The sequence below is a fragment of the Eumetopias jubatus genome, unplaced genomic scaffold (genome assembly GCF_037043125.1).
Source record: "Eumetopias jubatus isolate StellerSeaLion01/CBP00866 unplaced genomic scaffold, mEumJub1_p1.0 scaffold_5, whole genome shotgun sequence".
Classification (NCBI taxonomy): Eukaryota; Metazoa; Chordata; class Mammalia; order Carnivora; family Otariidae; genus Eumetopias; species Eumetopias jubatus.
Window position 1 is genome coordinate 89,792,293 of NW_028274811.1, and position 12,099 is coordinate 89,804,391.

Below are 12,099 nucleotides of genomic sequence, written 5' to 3' on the forward strand. Positions count from 1 at the left end.
ACCCATCCTGAAACAGATGGTGCTAACTTCATTTAAAGTTGGGGGAAACTAAAGAATTTGTCTGAGGTCAGAAAGGCCCAAGCTTGAACCTGGATCTGTCTGCTCCAGATACACCACACTAAGTTGCCTCCTTTCACTGAAATACACTATTTTAACTCCTTGCTCTTCTTTGATTCTACCTTGCTTTTCAGCAATGCAATACCCCGTTCCCACCCCCATGGCTTCCCAAACTTTCCTTCACACACAGGAAAATACCTACCACATCTCTTCTGGACAGAAAGACCCACAACTTGTTAGGAGATTTTTGTTATAAAACATTTAATGTTAACCTACAATACAATGTAAACTTTTATGAAAAAAATTTAAAGTACACTAGATTTCTTCAGTAAATTATCACGTAACTATTCAGGTGCAGTACAAGTTGGGGCACTGCATCCTTTGTGGATGGATTTCCTGTTGCTGCGTTCCTCACAAGTTCTAAAAAAACCAGTTGTAAAGTGGAGCTCCTTGTTCAAGCACCAGATAATTCTCCCCTGATTTTGCATTCTGGGGGTTATCACTCCTTCCCAGTCATTTTCTGAAACTCTTTCCTTGGCTGTGGCACCATTAGCAATTTTCATGACTGCTCAGTTGAAGATTCTAGGTTCCTTTTTCTTTTTTTAAGAGATAAATATTCTCCTCTGGTCATATTTTATCCAAACATCATAGTGGAAGAAGACAAGGACAAAGAAGTATTTGCTGCAGGAAATTCTGCAGAAGTGAAAGAAAAGACCAGAAAGGCCCCACTGAGGCTGCAGAAATTCAACTGACTCCAACAGGTTGTCTTTGCTTGGCCATTTCTGATGGTTATTCAGCTGAATCTACAACTACAGTTTTGGGACTGCAGGACACAACTTGAACCAAGTGTTTTTGTTAGGTTGATGACTTGCTGTTTGATAAACAGCTGAAATAACCCAGAGGTGATCTGGAAATGAGGAAATCCTTGCAGATACTTCTCAGTACTTTCTCCCTTGCAGGTCCCATCAAGTTCCCAGAGGTCCTTGGGAGTAACAGATTGTACTGGCTTTAAGTGACAAAACGTGCATCCTTTACAGAGGAGGAAGGGAGATGGCACCTAGGCAGCAGCCCTAGGGTCAGCAAGGAGACAGGAAGCTGGGGGGCGGGGGGAGGTGGTCTGAGCAAAGCAGGCCTGTTTCAAGATGGACTAGGAAGGAACATGTGCTTCAGATAAGACCTCTTGAAACCTAAAGTATTGGGTAGGCCATCACAAGAACTGTACCGACACAGACTTTTTAATATTCTGGCATCTGACCTCCTTCACCGAACAAGTTTTAAAAGGGCAAGAGACATAAAGTGCACATTGTAGAATAAGATGCAGACTGAATTAAGGAAAATGTTTTACAACTTCCCAAAGAGGTATGGGCAAGATACTTGGTACACCCAACCTAGCGAAAGCCCTTAATATCATCCCCTCCTGTGTACTGCCAGGGAAACAGCTGTGAGTTCAACAAGGAGGGAGGCTCCAAGTTAAGTGGAAAAATTCCTCTTTGCATGGTTGTCAGCAGGAAGCAGAATTCACATAAGGTTGAGTGGAGAATATGCTTTATCCTGGTATTCACTCCAGATTCCTTTCATGACAACACAACAGTCGGACAGTGATTTCCCACTCATCTGGGCTTCAGGCAGCAGGAAACAAAGTGGAATAATAGGCAGCCAGGAGCAGAATTAAATTTTCCTAAAGATCATGTTCTAGACACCTGTGCCAAGGCCACTGGGAAATTCCCAGGTTCCCCAGGTGCTTTGTGTAAGGTTCCTTACTCTGTTCCTTGGTGTTTGCCCCCCAACCCCTGAGGGCTACAGAGAAGAGAAGACACATCACTGCTACCTAAAAGAGTGGCCCTTAGACTTTAGGTAAGCAAGAGAGAAAGCCTTTGGAAACTGCAAATCTACCAAGTTACGTTTTATCTCGATATGAACCCCTGGCCTCACAGCATGCTAGAACTACAGTTACTTCATTCAGTAGGTTGCAGTGTTACGAGTCTGCACCAGTCTAGCTGTAGAACACTTTGGAATATTTGCCAGCTCATGCTGGCATCTGTTAATACATGGCCTGACCCATGTACCTATTACCATAAACTCAACCACAGAACAGATATCCAGAGGTTAAAAAACCCTATTACTTCAACACAGCAATAGAGAGGATTAAAAACTGCCTCCAGCAGGTGGCTACATCAGAAACTAAATGTGCCTTCCAACAGTTTACACAGGCTCTACCAGAGGTCCTGCTACTCCTTTGGGAAACACCAAGCTTGGCAGTTCAGGAAAGCTCAGGGCTGGGAAGGGAGAGCATGCACATGTCAGAAGAGGAATGAAGAGTCGCTATCCTTTGGTTCAGATCCTGTAATAACCACCTGGGTACAGATTCCAAGTGTATAGTGAGTATACACAGAGTTCACGCCGCATATATGGGTGTATCTGTACAGACTTTGTGGGGCAACGAACCCAGATTTCCTCCCAATACTCAAAGGGGGGCACATAGATAGCAAAAAAGGACAGCAAGAGTTGGACCAAAAAGAACAACCTCTCTGGGAATGTGAGAGGAACAATGGCAGAAATAAGCACAAACCAGCCCAGGGCACCTTTATTACACTCTGTGGGCTAAGGAGCCCAGGGCATGAACTCATGGGCTTAAGAATTGGCTCTTATCAAATAAAGTTAAGGAAAAAAAACACCTATGTCAGCCTCATTCCTTTGGTCATTACAAAGCAACAGAAAACATTTAGAAGTTATTTATAAATTGTGGGAAGTTCAAGGAACATCTCTGTTCTGTGTCTTCTCTTCCCTCTCTTCTCCGGTGGTGGGAGAAGCAAGTCTTTAGGAGATGCTGCAGTAGCTGGATGATGGAGGTTTTTTCACTTTTATTTTCCATAAAAGCAAGAACGAATGAGAACTAGTGGGACTGTCCCCTTCCCCAGTAGGGACAATGACTGGGTTGGAGGTGAAGAGTCTCCTTTCGCTGGAAGGTGCGTGGTGCAGAGGCAGTAGGGGAGGGTGGGCTCACCAGCGCAAACGTTCATTGCTGACCTCGTGTGCGTGCACACAGGTGGTGACTCTTTTAGGCAGCATGGTTTCTGATCCTTCCTTAGGATGCAGCAGTCTTTTAAAAAAAATATTGTATTATAATAATAATAATATGAATTTCTCTCTTTTTTTTTTGTTTTTGTTTTGTTTTTCCATTTCTTTTAGGGATTAGGGTAGGAGGGGAGAGGAAGAAAAAATGTCATTCATCTGTTAGGTCCTGAACAAAAAGAACTTCTGTGTGGCTGAGTCCTGCTTCTTGCAGCGTGGGGGGGTTGGGCCACTCTTCTGAAGGGATGCAGGGCAGCACCCGCCGGGGAAAGTTGGCTTCAATCTGAAACTTTTCCGGGCTTTCTTTCAAGGAAAATAAGAAGTCGTGGATTACCTGCAGATCATATAGAAAAAGGGCAGTGAGAGAAAGACAAAGACAGACAACACAACGATGAAATCAAATATCCCCTCGCCAGCTCTCTCCAGGATGACTCTAAATATTAAGTCATCGCATGACACTGGAATTCTATTGTGAGGTCCTTCCATTTCACAGAGCAAATACTTAGGGCAGCTCTTTTAAGAGATTACACAGCCCCATGCTAGTCCTACTTCTGAAGTGATTCATCTGTTTTTTTTCTTGACAACCTGCTATAGAGCTAAAAATTTTTTACTTAGAAATAATCAGAGAGTTACAGAACAGTGGAAGTACAGAACACAGAATTTTTTTCTTTGAACCAGTTGAGAATGAGCTGCCAACCTGATGTCCTGTCACCCCCAAAATACTTGTGTCTGTCTTATAAACGGGAGAATCTCCTACATAACGATAATACAGCCCTCAAAACACAGGAAATTTAACTGGCACATTAATGCTGCAACATAACAATATATATTAAATTATTATTAAAGTTTTCAGGTTTTGCTAGTTGCCTTCTATAGCAAAAGCATCCAGTTTAGGATTATGTATTCCATTTCATTGTTACATCTTCTAAGTCTCTTCCTTTAGTCTGGAACAAATCCTTATTAGTCTTTCATTGACTTTCATGACCTTGACACTTCTAAAGATTACTGATCATTTTGCAGAATGTCTCTCAATTTGTTTGTCTAATGTGTACTCATGATTAGATTCCAGGTACTTTCTTTGGCAGAAGTGTTAAAGAAATGATGCTGCATTCTACTAAATGCATCCTATCTAGCTGGAGCACAATTCCGATTTGCCCCAGTACCTGCCTATAATGTGCACTTTGATCCCTTCGTTAAAGTGGTGACTGCCAGGCTTCTCCACTGCTGAAGCCATTCCTTTCTCCTTTGTAAAGAGATCTTGTGGGGAGGTACTTTGAAACTACAGAGATATCTATTCCTCAAACTTTCAACTTATTTAATTTATATTAACACAGAGTCATGATTCCCTATTTTATTCAGTAGGTTATAATGTTACAGTATTTATTTCAATATTCAAATGTTCCAGATGGAGTCAAAAGAGCCCATCCAAGATGGCTTGTATGTCTTTGTGGCAAGTTTCCATCATTTTTTGAATAATTAGTTGCTTTCTGGCCCAAGGTATTCCAGACTGATCTTGTGTTTTCCTGCCCCAGCTCTGGAATCAGCCATTTTTCCAAGGAGCCCTGGTTCTTCTTAATGGACAATGGTATTTAAAAAGCACGATCCAGGGGTGCCTGGGTGGCTCAGTTGTTAAGCGTCTGCCTTCGGCTCAGGTCAGGATCCCGGGGTCCTGGGATTGAGCCCCACGTCGGACTCCCTGCTTTTTTTAATTTTTTTTTTAATTTTTAAATTTTTTTTATTATTTTTTAAAGATTTTACTTATCCATTTGACAGAGAGAGACACAGTGAGAGAGTGAACACAAGCAGGGGGAGTGGGAGAGGGAGAAGCAGGCTTCCTGCTGAGCACGGAGCCCGATGCGGGGCTCGATCACAGGACCCCGGGATCCTGACCTGAGCCAAAGGCAGACGCTTAACGACTGAGCCACCCAGGCGCACCCAATATAGGCTTTAAACAACATTTTGTTTCCTTTTTGATCTTGCTTATAAATACACAACCCTGGTATAAAATTGGCATTTTCTTTTTTTTTTTTAAAGATTTTTATTTATTTGAGAGAGAGAATGAGAGACAGAGAGCACGAGAGGGAAGAGGGTCAGAGGGAGAAGCAGACCCCCCGCTGAGCAGGGAGCCCGATGCAGGACTCGATTCCAGGACTCCGGGATCATGACCTGAGCCGAAGGCAGTCGCTTAACCAACTGAGCCACCCAGGCGCCCTAAAATTGGCATTTTCTGTTTGCCACTAACAACGCACATCACCTCCAGAGGTCGCTTTTGGTTCCTAACAGAAAAATGAGTCCTGGGCTGAGTACAATTTGGATTCTCTCTAACATGCATTCATTTAATAGAAAGTCACCTGCTACTTTACTGCCCACTCATGAGACCCAGAGATTTTTCTAGTTTATTCTTTGTTATCTTAGCACTTTACTACTGTCAAGAGCTAAGCTTTGTGCAAACTGAGTATTTCACAGTACAATCACTCTTTTAAGAATGAAGAGGGGATCTCACAGGAAGATGACACAAAGTTTGCAAGAGCATGAAAAACTATAAATCTTTACTCAGTTATATGTTATAAACTCCATGAATGTTAAAGGCCCACACCATCACTACACTTCTCCTTTATACTTCTTTTCCATCTCTGAGCCTTATGCCCACTTATGACCAAGTATTTCTCTCAGTCTGAGGTTTGTTTTTAGAAACTGAGAACCTATTTAAGAGTCTTCAAGGGCGCCTGGGTGGCTCAGTTGGTTAAGCGACTGCCTTCGGCTCAGGTCATGATCCTGGAGTCCCTGGATCGAGTCCCGCATCGGGCTCCCTGCTCAGCAGGGAGTCTGCTTCTCCCTCTGATCCTTCCCCCCCTCATGTGCTTTCTCTCTCTCTCATTCTCTCTGTCTCAAATAAATAAATAAAATCTTTAAAAAAAAAAAAAAAGAGTCTTCAGGGACTGGGGGTGGGGCTGGGTGGCTCTGTTGGTTAACCTGCTGCCTTTGGCTCAGGTTATGACCTCAGGGTCCTGGGACCGAGCCCCACACTGGGCTCCCACCTCAGCGGGCAGTCTGCTTGTCTCTCTCCCTCTGCACCACCCCCGCAACTTGTGCAGCACTCTCTCTCTCTCTCAAATGAATAAAATCTTAAAGACAAATTTAAAAAGTCTTTAAGGATTAAATAGTTAACAAATAGATTGGTTCTCCTTCGGCCAGAAGTCTATTACTGTTCCACAATTCTAAAAGATTTTCTTCTGAAACTCTCAAGAGAGTTAATTTTTGTTAGGTTTTTCACATACACAATTAGAGTTTGGGGAGTAGAAGCTCCATAAAGCTCAGGTGTACTATGATGTGAAACTGTTAGTGTACATGGATGCAAGCTATAATCCAATGCAAACCTCAGTAATTAGGAAACATACCAGGGGGGAGCGAATGAACATTTAGTAACCACCTACTACATGGTATGTACTATGAGGTTCATTCATGTTATCCCAATTTAAGAATCCAAAGTTAGGGATGTGAGCACCTCCCTCAATAGAAATAAATGCATAAATGAGAGATAAATAACATGAGAAAGCTACTCACTTTTCTCTCACCAGGATGCCTCACAACTTTTTACATCGTATTAACTCTGAGTCTTAATTCCCTACTGGCCGTAAGCTCCATGAATTCCAGACCATGTCTCACTCATCTGTATAACCCCTAGAGTGCCTAGCCTGAGGTATCTTCAGCTTAAAGTTATCAAAGGGAAGATTATATTTCCATTTAACTGATGAGGTATCTGAGGCCCTGTAAAAGATTCTGCAACTTGTCCAACCTTTACTTAAACAGGAGAACTAATAAATGTGCTACCTGGCCTCACTTGACTATAGTGCATTCTCATTTCTATGATGCAGTTTACTCTTGACTATTTCGAGTGATCAGGGAAATGGCAGAATCTACTATAGTTGGTAAATTTGGAAAGACAACATATCAACTATCAATATAAACAGAAATTTCCTTTGGGTTATAAATACCAAAAAAAATAGTTAGCATTTGAGTGCTTACTACTAGCCAGGCAGAATGCTGAGCCCTTTACATATGAACTTAATCCTAACGACAATCCTATTATAGAGTACCTATTATCATACCCATTTTACAGATGAAGAAATTGAGTCAACAAAGTACATCGACCAAGAAAACAGATCTATTAATCTCAGAATGAAAATTTGATCCTCATTTTTTAAAAGATTTTATTTATTTGAGAGACAGAGAGAGAGCCCACGTGCATGAGTGGGGGAGAGGCAGAGGGAGAGGGAGAAGCAGACTCCCCGCTGAGCAAGAGGCCCAACACACGGCCCTGATCCCAGGACTTAAGGGATCATGACCTGAGCTGAAAGCAGAGGCTTAACCAACTGAGCCACCAGGCAACCCCATCATTCTGTAAGACTCTAAGAGACTGCTTTTAACCATTTCCCTATGGAAACACTATTTACTTCTGGATACCAAATATACAAGGTAGATCCACAAAGTGGGGCTTCTTATGGGCTAAATGGATAGAAAGGGAGAGCGACAACTGAATGCAAACTGTACATGCATTTATATTCAGATGTGTAATTCTGGTGCTTTTAGGTCAATGGAGACAGAGTTTTCTGTGGAGACAGAGCAAGGGGTTCTGGTGGGATTCTGAAGCCAATGTGAGTTGAGCAGCATGGAAGAGCCTCCCACCTTAAATACCCAAGCCTTTTGTGGAGCTTCTCAGTAAGGTACACTTCAGAACTCAAACATGATGAAAGAAAATCTTAATAGCTCCCTTGAGTTGGCAGCTAGAACTGAAGGAACCTAATGGTTCACTGCACTCCTCTCTCTGCCCTAGCCCTTCCTGCCCTGTTCATGAGAGCAACAGATAGACCAACAACATCTGAAGAGTCCTTAAAAGCTTCCAAATCTATAGCCCAGACCCTACATATACTTCACACAATTTAGGCGGTCCTTACTGTTAGAGACTGTGAAAAGTGGAATCGTCTCTCTACTCGAGAATCGTTGGGTAATTTGAAAATGATCTTGACACTTTCAGGGTCATCAGGCGAAGGCTCCGGGGGCAGGCACTCCAACTTCCTTTCCTTTTCCTCTTGTAAATTCTGTATAGACACAAAACAAAGTTGAGGCTATGGCTCCAACAGGGAAACAGGAATACTATCACCATGTAGGTTTACTGTGTAGCCAGAAGAAAAATGAATGACTAATATTGTAAAAAAAACTTTCTTGGCAAGAGTCAGAAACACCCTAATTCAAAGTGCTATTGCATCACATGTATTATTTATTAACTATGTTAGGGTATTTACCTATCGGAAAAAAAAGGAACGGCAAAAAGACACTGGCTAATAATCAAGCAGCAATACATGATGAAAGATCATGAATGAAATGCCAAATTAGCTAACACTGACTGTTGCTAAGAAACAAAAACTATTGCTGTGAATTTCGAACTGCTCGTTATCCATTTATACTTGCTTTTCATGTAACAGAGTTGTTTTGCTTGACTTTTGCTCACTGATGTATTTGTTTTTAATAAAAAAAAAACATTTTAAAAAATACTTTTTGTGAAAATGTAGTAAATATAAAAATGGCAAGGAGGGGGCAAGTTGGCTGGCTCAGTCAGTAGGGCATGCAACTCTTGATCATGAGTTCAAGCCCCACACTGGATATAGAACTTACTTTAAAAAAAAAAAAAATGGCAAGAAATTAAAACACCCACAAATCCCATCGTCTTCAAGTTTTTTTCCTTTCACACTTAAGATCAGTTTGGGAATCACAAGGAGTAAAGACAGGTTCATTACCCGCCGCCGCCTCTCCTCTGCCAACTTCTGCTGTTGCACCTCCTCCTCCTTCCGCCGTTTCCGCTCCCGCTCCTCTCGTTTCTTCCTTTCTTTCTCCTGGTCAGCCCTGAGAGAGGCCAGGTAGGCCTCATCCTGCTGTTGTCTCAACACCTGGGTCTGGTTTCGTTCTTCCCTGTGACCAGATCAAAACGCAGAGAAGGCAAAGAACAATCTCTTTTTCCTCATACTGAAACTTTTGGGGAGGTAAAAAGTTGACAATCTTGACAGATGAGTATTTCACACTACCATAAAGGATTCCAAAGCAGAGCATGGCAGGATTTGAACGAACGATCTCTTTTCCCAGTTTAATTTGGCAGAAAAACAAATGGTAAGCTTTTCCCTTCTAACTTTACAAATAAAACTATCCTTTCCCCAATTCTAACAAAAGTAACAATATTATTGCCAAAAAGCAATCATCAAGATCATTTTTTAAATACCCTTTTGGGTTATTGCATTTTTGTATATATTGCTTTCATAAAACAAAAAACCACGTATGTGCATCTTAGAAGATTTGGAAAATGGAGAAATATCTTGTTCAGAATTCTACTAACCAAAGAGAAAATACTGTAACATTTTGGTGTACTTCCTATTTTCTCTCCCAAAAAAGTGTTATGTATACGTAGGAATAAGTGGATGAGATAGAGTATGTGTCTATAAAATAAAATACACCAGAATATTAAACGTTGTAGTAGGATTATGGGTGATTTTAAATTTCTTTTTTGTGCTTTTGTTTTCGACATTTTCTACAATTAATGTACACTATTTATGTAATGCGGGGGAAGAGTTCTAACAATTCCACATTTTTTACATTTAAGCTCCTTAGATCATGGTTCAGGTATTTTAAATGACATGATATATACATTCTTGAGCACAGAGCTTTGTCTTTATTTTGATTCACATCTCCAAGAACAGATGACCTGATGGGAGAATTATTTCAAAGTACGTAAGTATTTTAACATTAAATGGATAAGGTTTTCAAAGTTGCCCAAGACAGAGAATAAGTCAGGATCTGTGTAGCCCTGGGTCAGCCACCCAAATTTGTAGCTGGTCTCTCTGTTCCAGAGAGGAACTCCCCTGTACCTTTCAAGGCGTTCTGACACCAGGTAAGTCTGGTTTGCATCCATGATAAATGTCAGCTGGTTAATGAGGTCATCGGGTTGAATGAGGCCTTCTAGCCGTCCCACCACAGTCATTCTCCTATCCTTCAGCATAATCATGGCCAGGAACGGGTAGGTGTTCTCTCGTAAAGCCTGTGAGACTGACAGAAAGAAGAGCCAACAGGTCAAGGGCAGCCCTAGGGATGAATCAGATCAACTCTTAGACTTTCCACAATGAGCAAGAAAGGTTTTAATCCCACTTGGGAAAGAAAGGAGATCTCACTTATTCTCTAAATACCTTTTTCTCCTTCTAGTTTCTTAATCATTGCTGTTGTTTTATTTTTGTGTCTCTATACCCAGGTAATTTGATTAGAATAGGAGAGGCTTCTGTGGTGGGGGCGGCTGTCATAACGATACTAGAGAAGACTATAGAGGTCAAGGACAATATCTTTTTGATAAGAAAGGATCTATAAAGAATCCGACTACTGCTGAGGCTGATTTTTCCCTATGTCAAATGTCAAGCCTAAAGGAAATAAGGCTGCAAGTCTCAGCATTACATCACTGGTGATGAGCTCCACTGTCTTCTGCCTTTTTTTCCTCTTATTCAATCCCTTCCTTACCCCTTTTCTCATGTCTCCCTCACCTCACCCTCAAACAAAAGAGCTAGTGTTTCTGTTCTAAAGGAGTTTTAGAAAGTTGGTTTCCCAAATAATCAAGGTTTATACCATAACAGAGTAATGTTTTCCTTATGGTTTGAAAGAAGAAATTTTAGAAGCTTCTATAAAAAATATCCTTAGTCTCTTTCTATCCACTACCTTCCATCCCCAAAGCCATATTAGGATGGCAAAACGCATGCTGTACAAACTTATCAGATGTTTAAAAACCAATTAGTAGTAAAGATTCAGATTTTAAGATGTAGGCAAAACATCTTGATTCTTAGGATCTGATCTAGCACAGTGCCTAGCATGCTAGTATATAACTCAAGCTGCTGAACAGAAGTAGCTGCAAAGTAACTACATTTTTCTTCACTGGATACCTTTATATGTTATACTGACTTCCAAAAGTACTTATCTCCACTGAAGAGTTACTGTCAGCAAAGATCTGAACTTTCTGAATCCCCATCAGCACTGAAGATACTCAAACAACTAACTCATTGTGCAAGAAGCTCTGTTAAAATTGCTGATGACAGGGGTGCCTGGGTGGTTCAGTCGGTTAAGCGGCTGCCTTCGGCTCAGGTCATGATCCCAGAGTCCTGGGATAGAGCCCCACGTTGGGCTCCCTGCTCGGTGGAGAGCCTGCTTCTCCCTCTCCCTCTGCCTGCCTCTCTGCCTACTTGTGCTCTCCCTCTCTCTCATATATAAATAAATCAAATAAATCAAATCTTTAAAAAATAAATAAATAAATAAATAAAATTGTGGATGACAACAGTAAACTCCTCAGTAAAAAGTCATTTAGATTAAAAGCAAGTTGCTGGACAAGACTGGGTGTTTTAAAAATAAAATAGGCCCTGGCAATGGTTACCTGTAAAGAATGGGCTACAGTCTTAACAGACCTGAGCTTGTTAACTGTATGATCTTGGGCCAGTCTCTTAAACTCTCTGAGCCTGTTTCCTAAACAATAAAGTAGAGATAATACAACCACCATCAAGACTACTGAGAGTAAATAAGATAATGTATAAATATTAACTAGCACTATGTCTAACATGGAATAATCATGCAATAAATGGCATGTTTTCCCTGATTATTCAAAAGATATCTCACCAATATCAATGAGGAAAAAGAAATACAACTTACCCCTATATCCCTCAGGTTTATTTGTAGAGCATGCCCAGAAGAGCATCCTAGTGTTTATTAGGGAAATAACTTCAGGTGCACAGAGTGTGTTGCTGTGGAGAGGAATGAAAAAGACATGAGAATCGGGGCGCCTGGGTGGCTCAGATGGTTAAGCGTCTGCCTTCGGCTCAGGTCATGATCCCAGGGTCCTGGGATCGAGTCCCGCATCGGGCTCCCTGCTCCTTGGGAGCCTGCTTCTCCCTCTGC

General features: G+C 41.4%; 1 protein-coding gene across 3 annotated transcripts in view; it reads right to left on the reverse strand.

Annotated features, from left to right (window-relative positions):
* Positions 1 to 301: 301 nt before the first annotated feature.
* FAF2 (Fas associated factor family member 2) overlaps positions 302 to 12,099 on the reverse strand; it is a 70,647-nt gene continuing 58,849 nt past the window's right edge. For all 3 annotated transcript variants that reach the window (XM_028102695.2, XM_028102694.2, XM_088023467.1), the window contains 5 exons: positions 11,854 to 11,945; positions 10,044 to 10,221; positions 8,925 to 9,096; positions 8,085 to 8,228; positions 302 to 3,463 (listed from right to left, as the gene is read on the reverse strand). In XM_028102695.2, the coding sequence (XP_027958496.1) occupies positions 3,281 to 3,463; positions 8,085 to 8,228; positions 8,925 to 9,096; positions 10,044 to 10,221; positions 11,854 to 11,945 (769 nt within the window). In that variant the 3' untranslated portion in view covers positions 302 to 3,280. The remainder of the gene's footprint in view (positions 3,464 to 8,084; positions 8,229 to 8,924; positions 9,097 to 10,043; positions 10,222 to 11,853; positions 11,946 to 12,099) is intronic.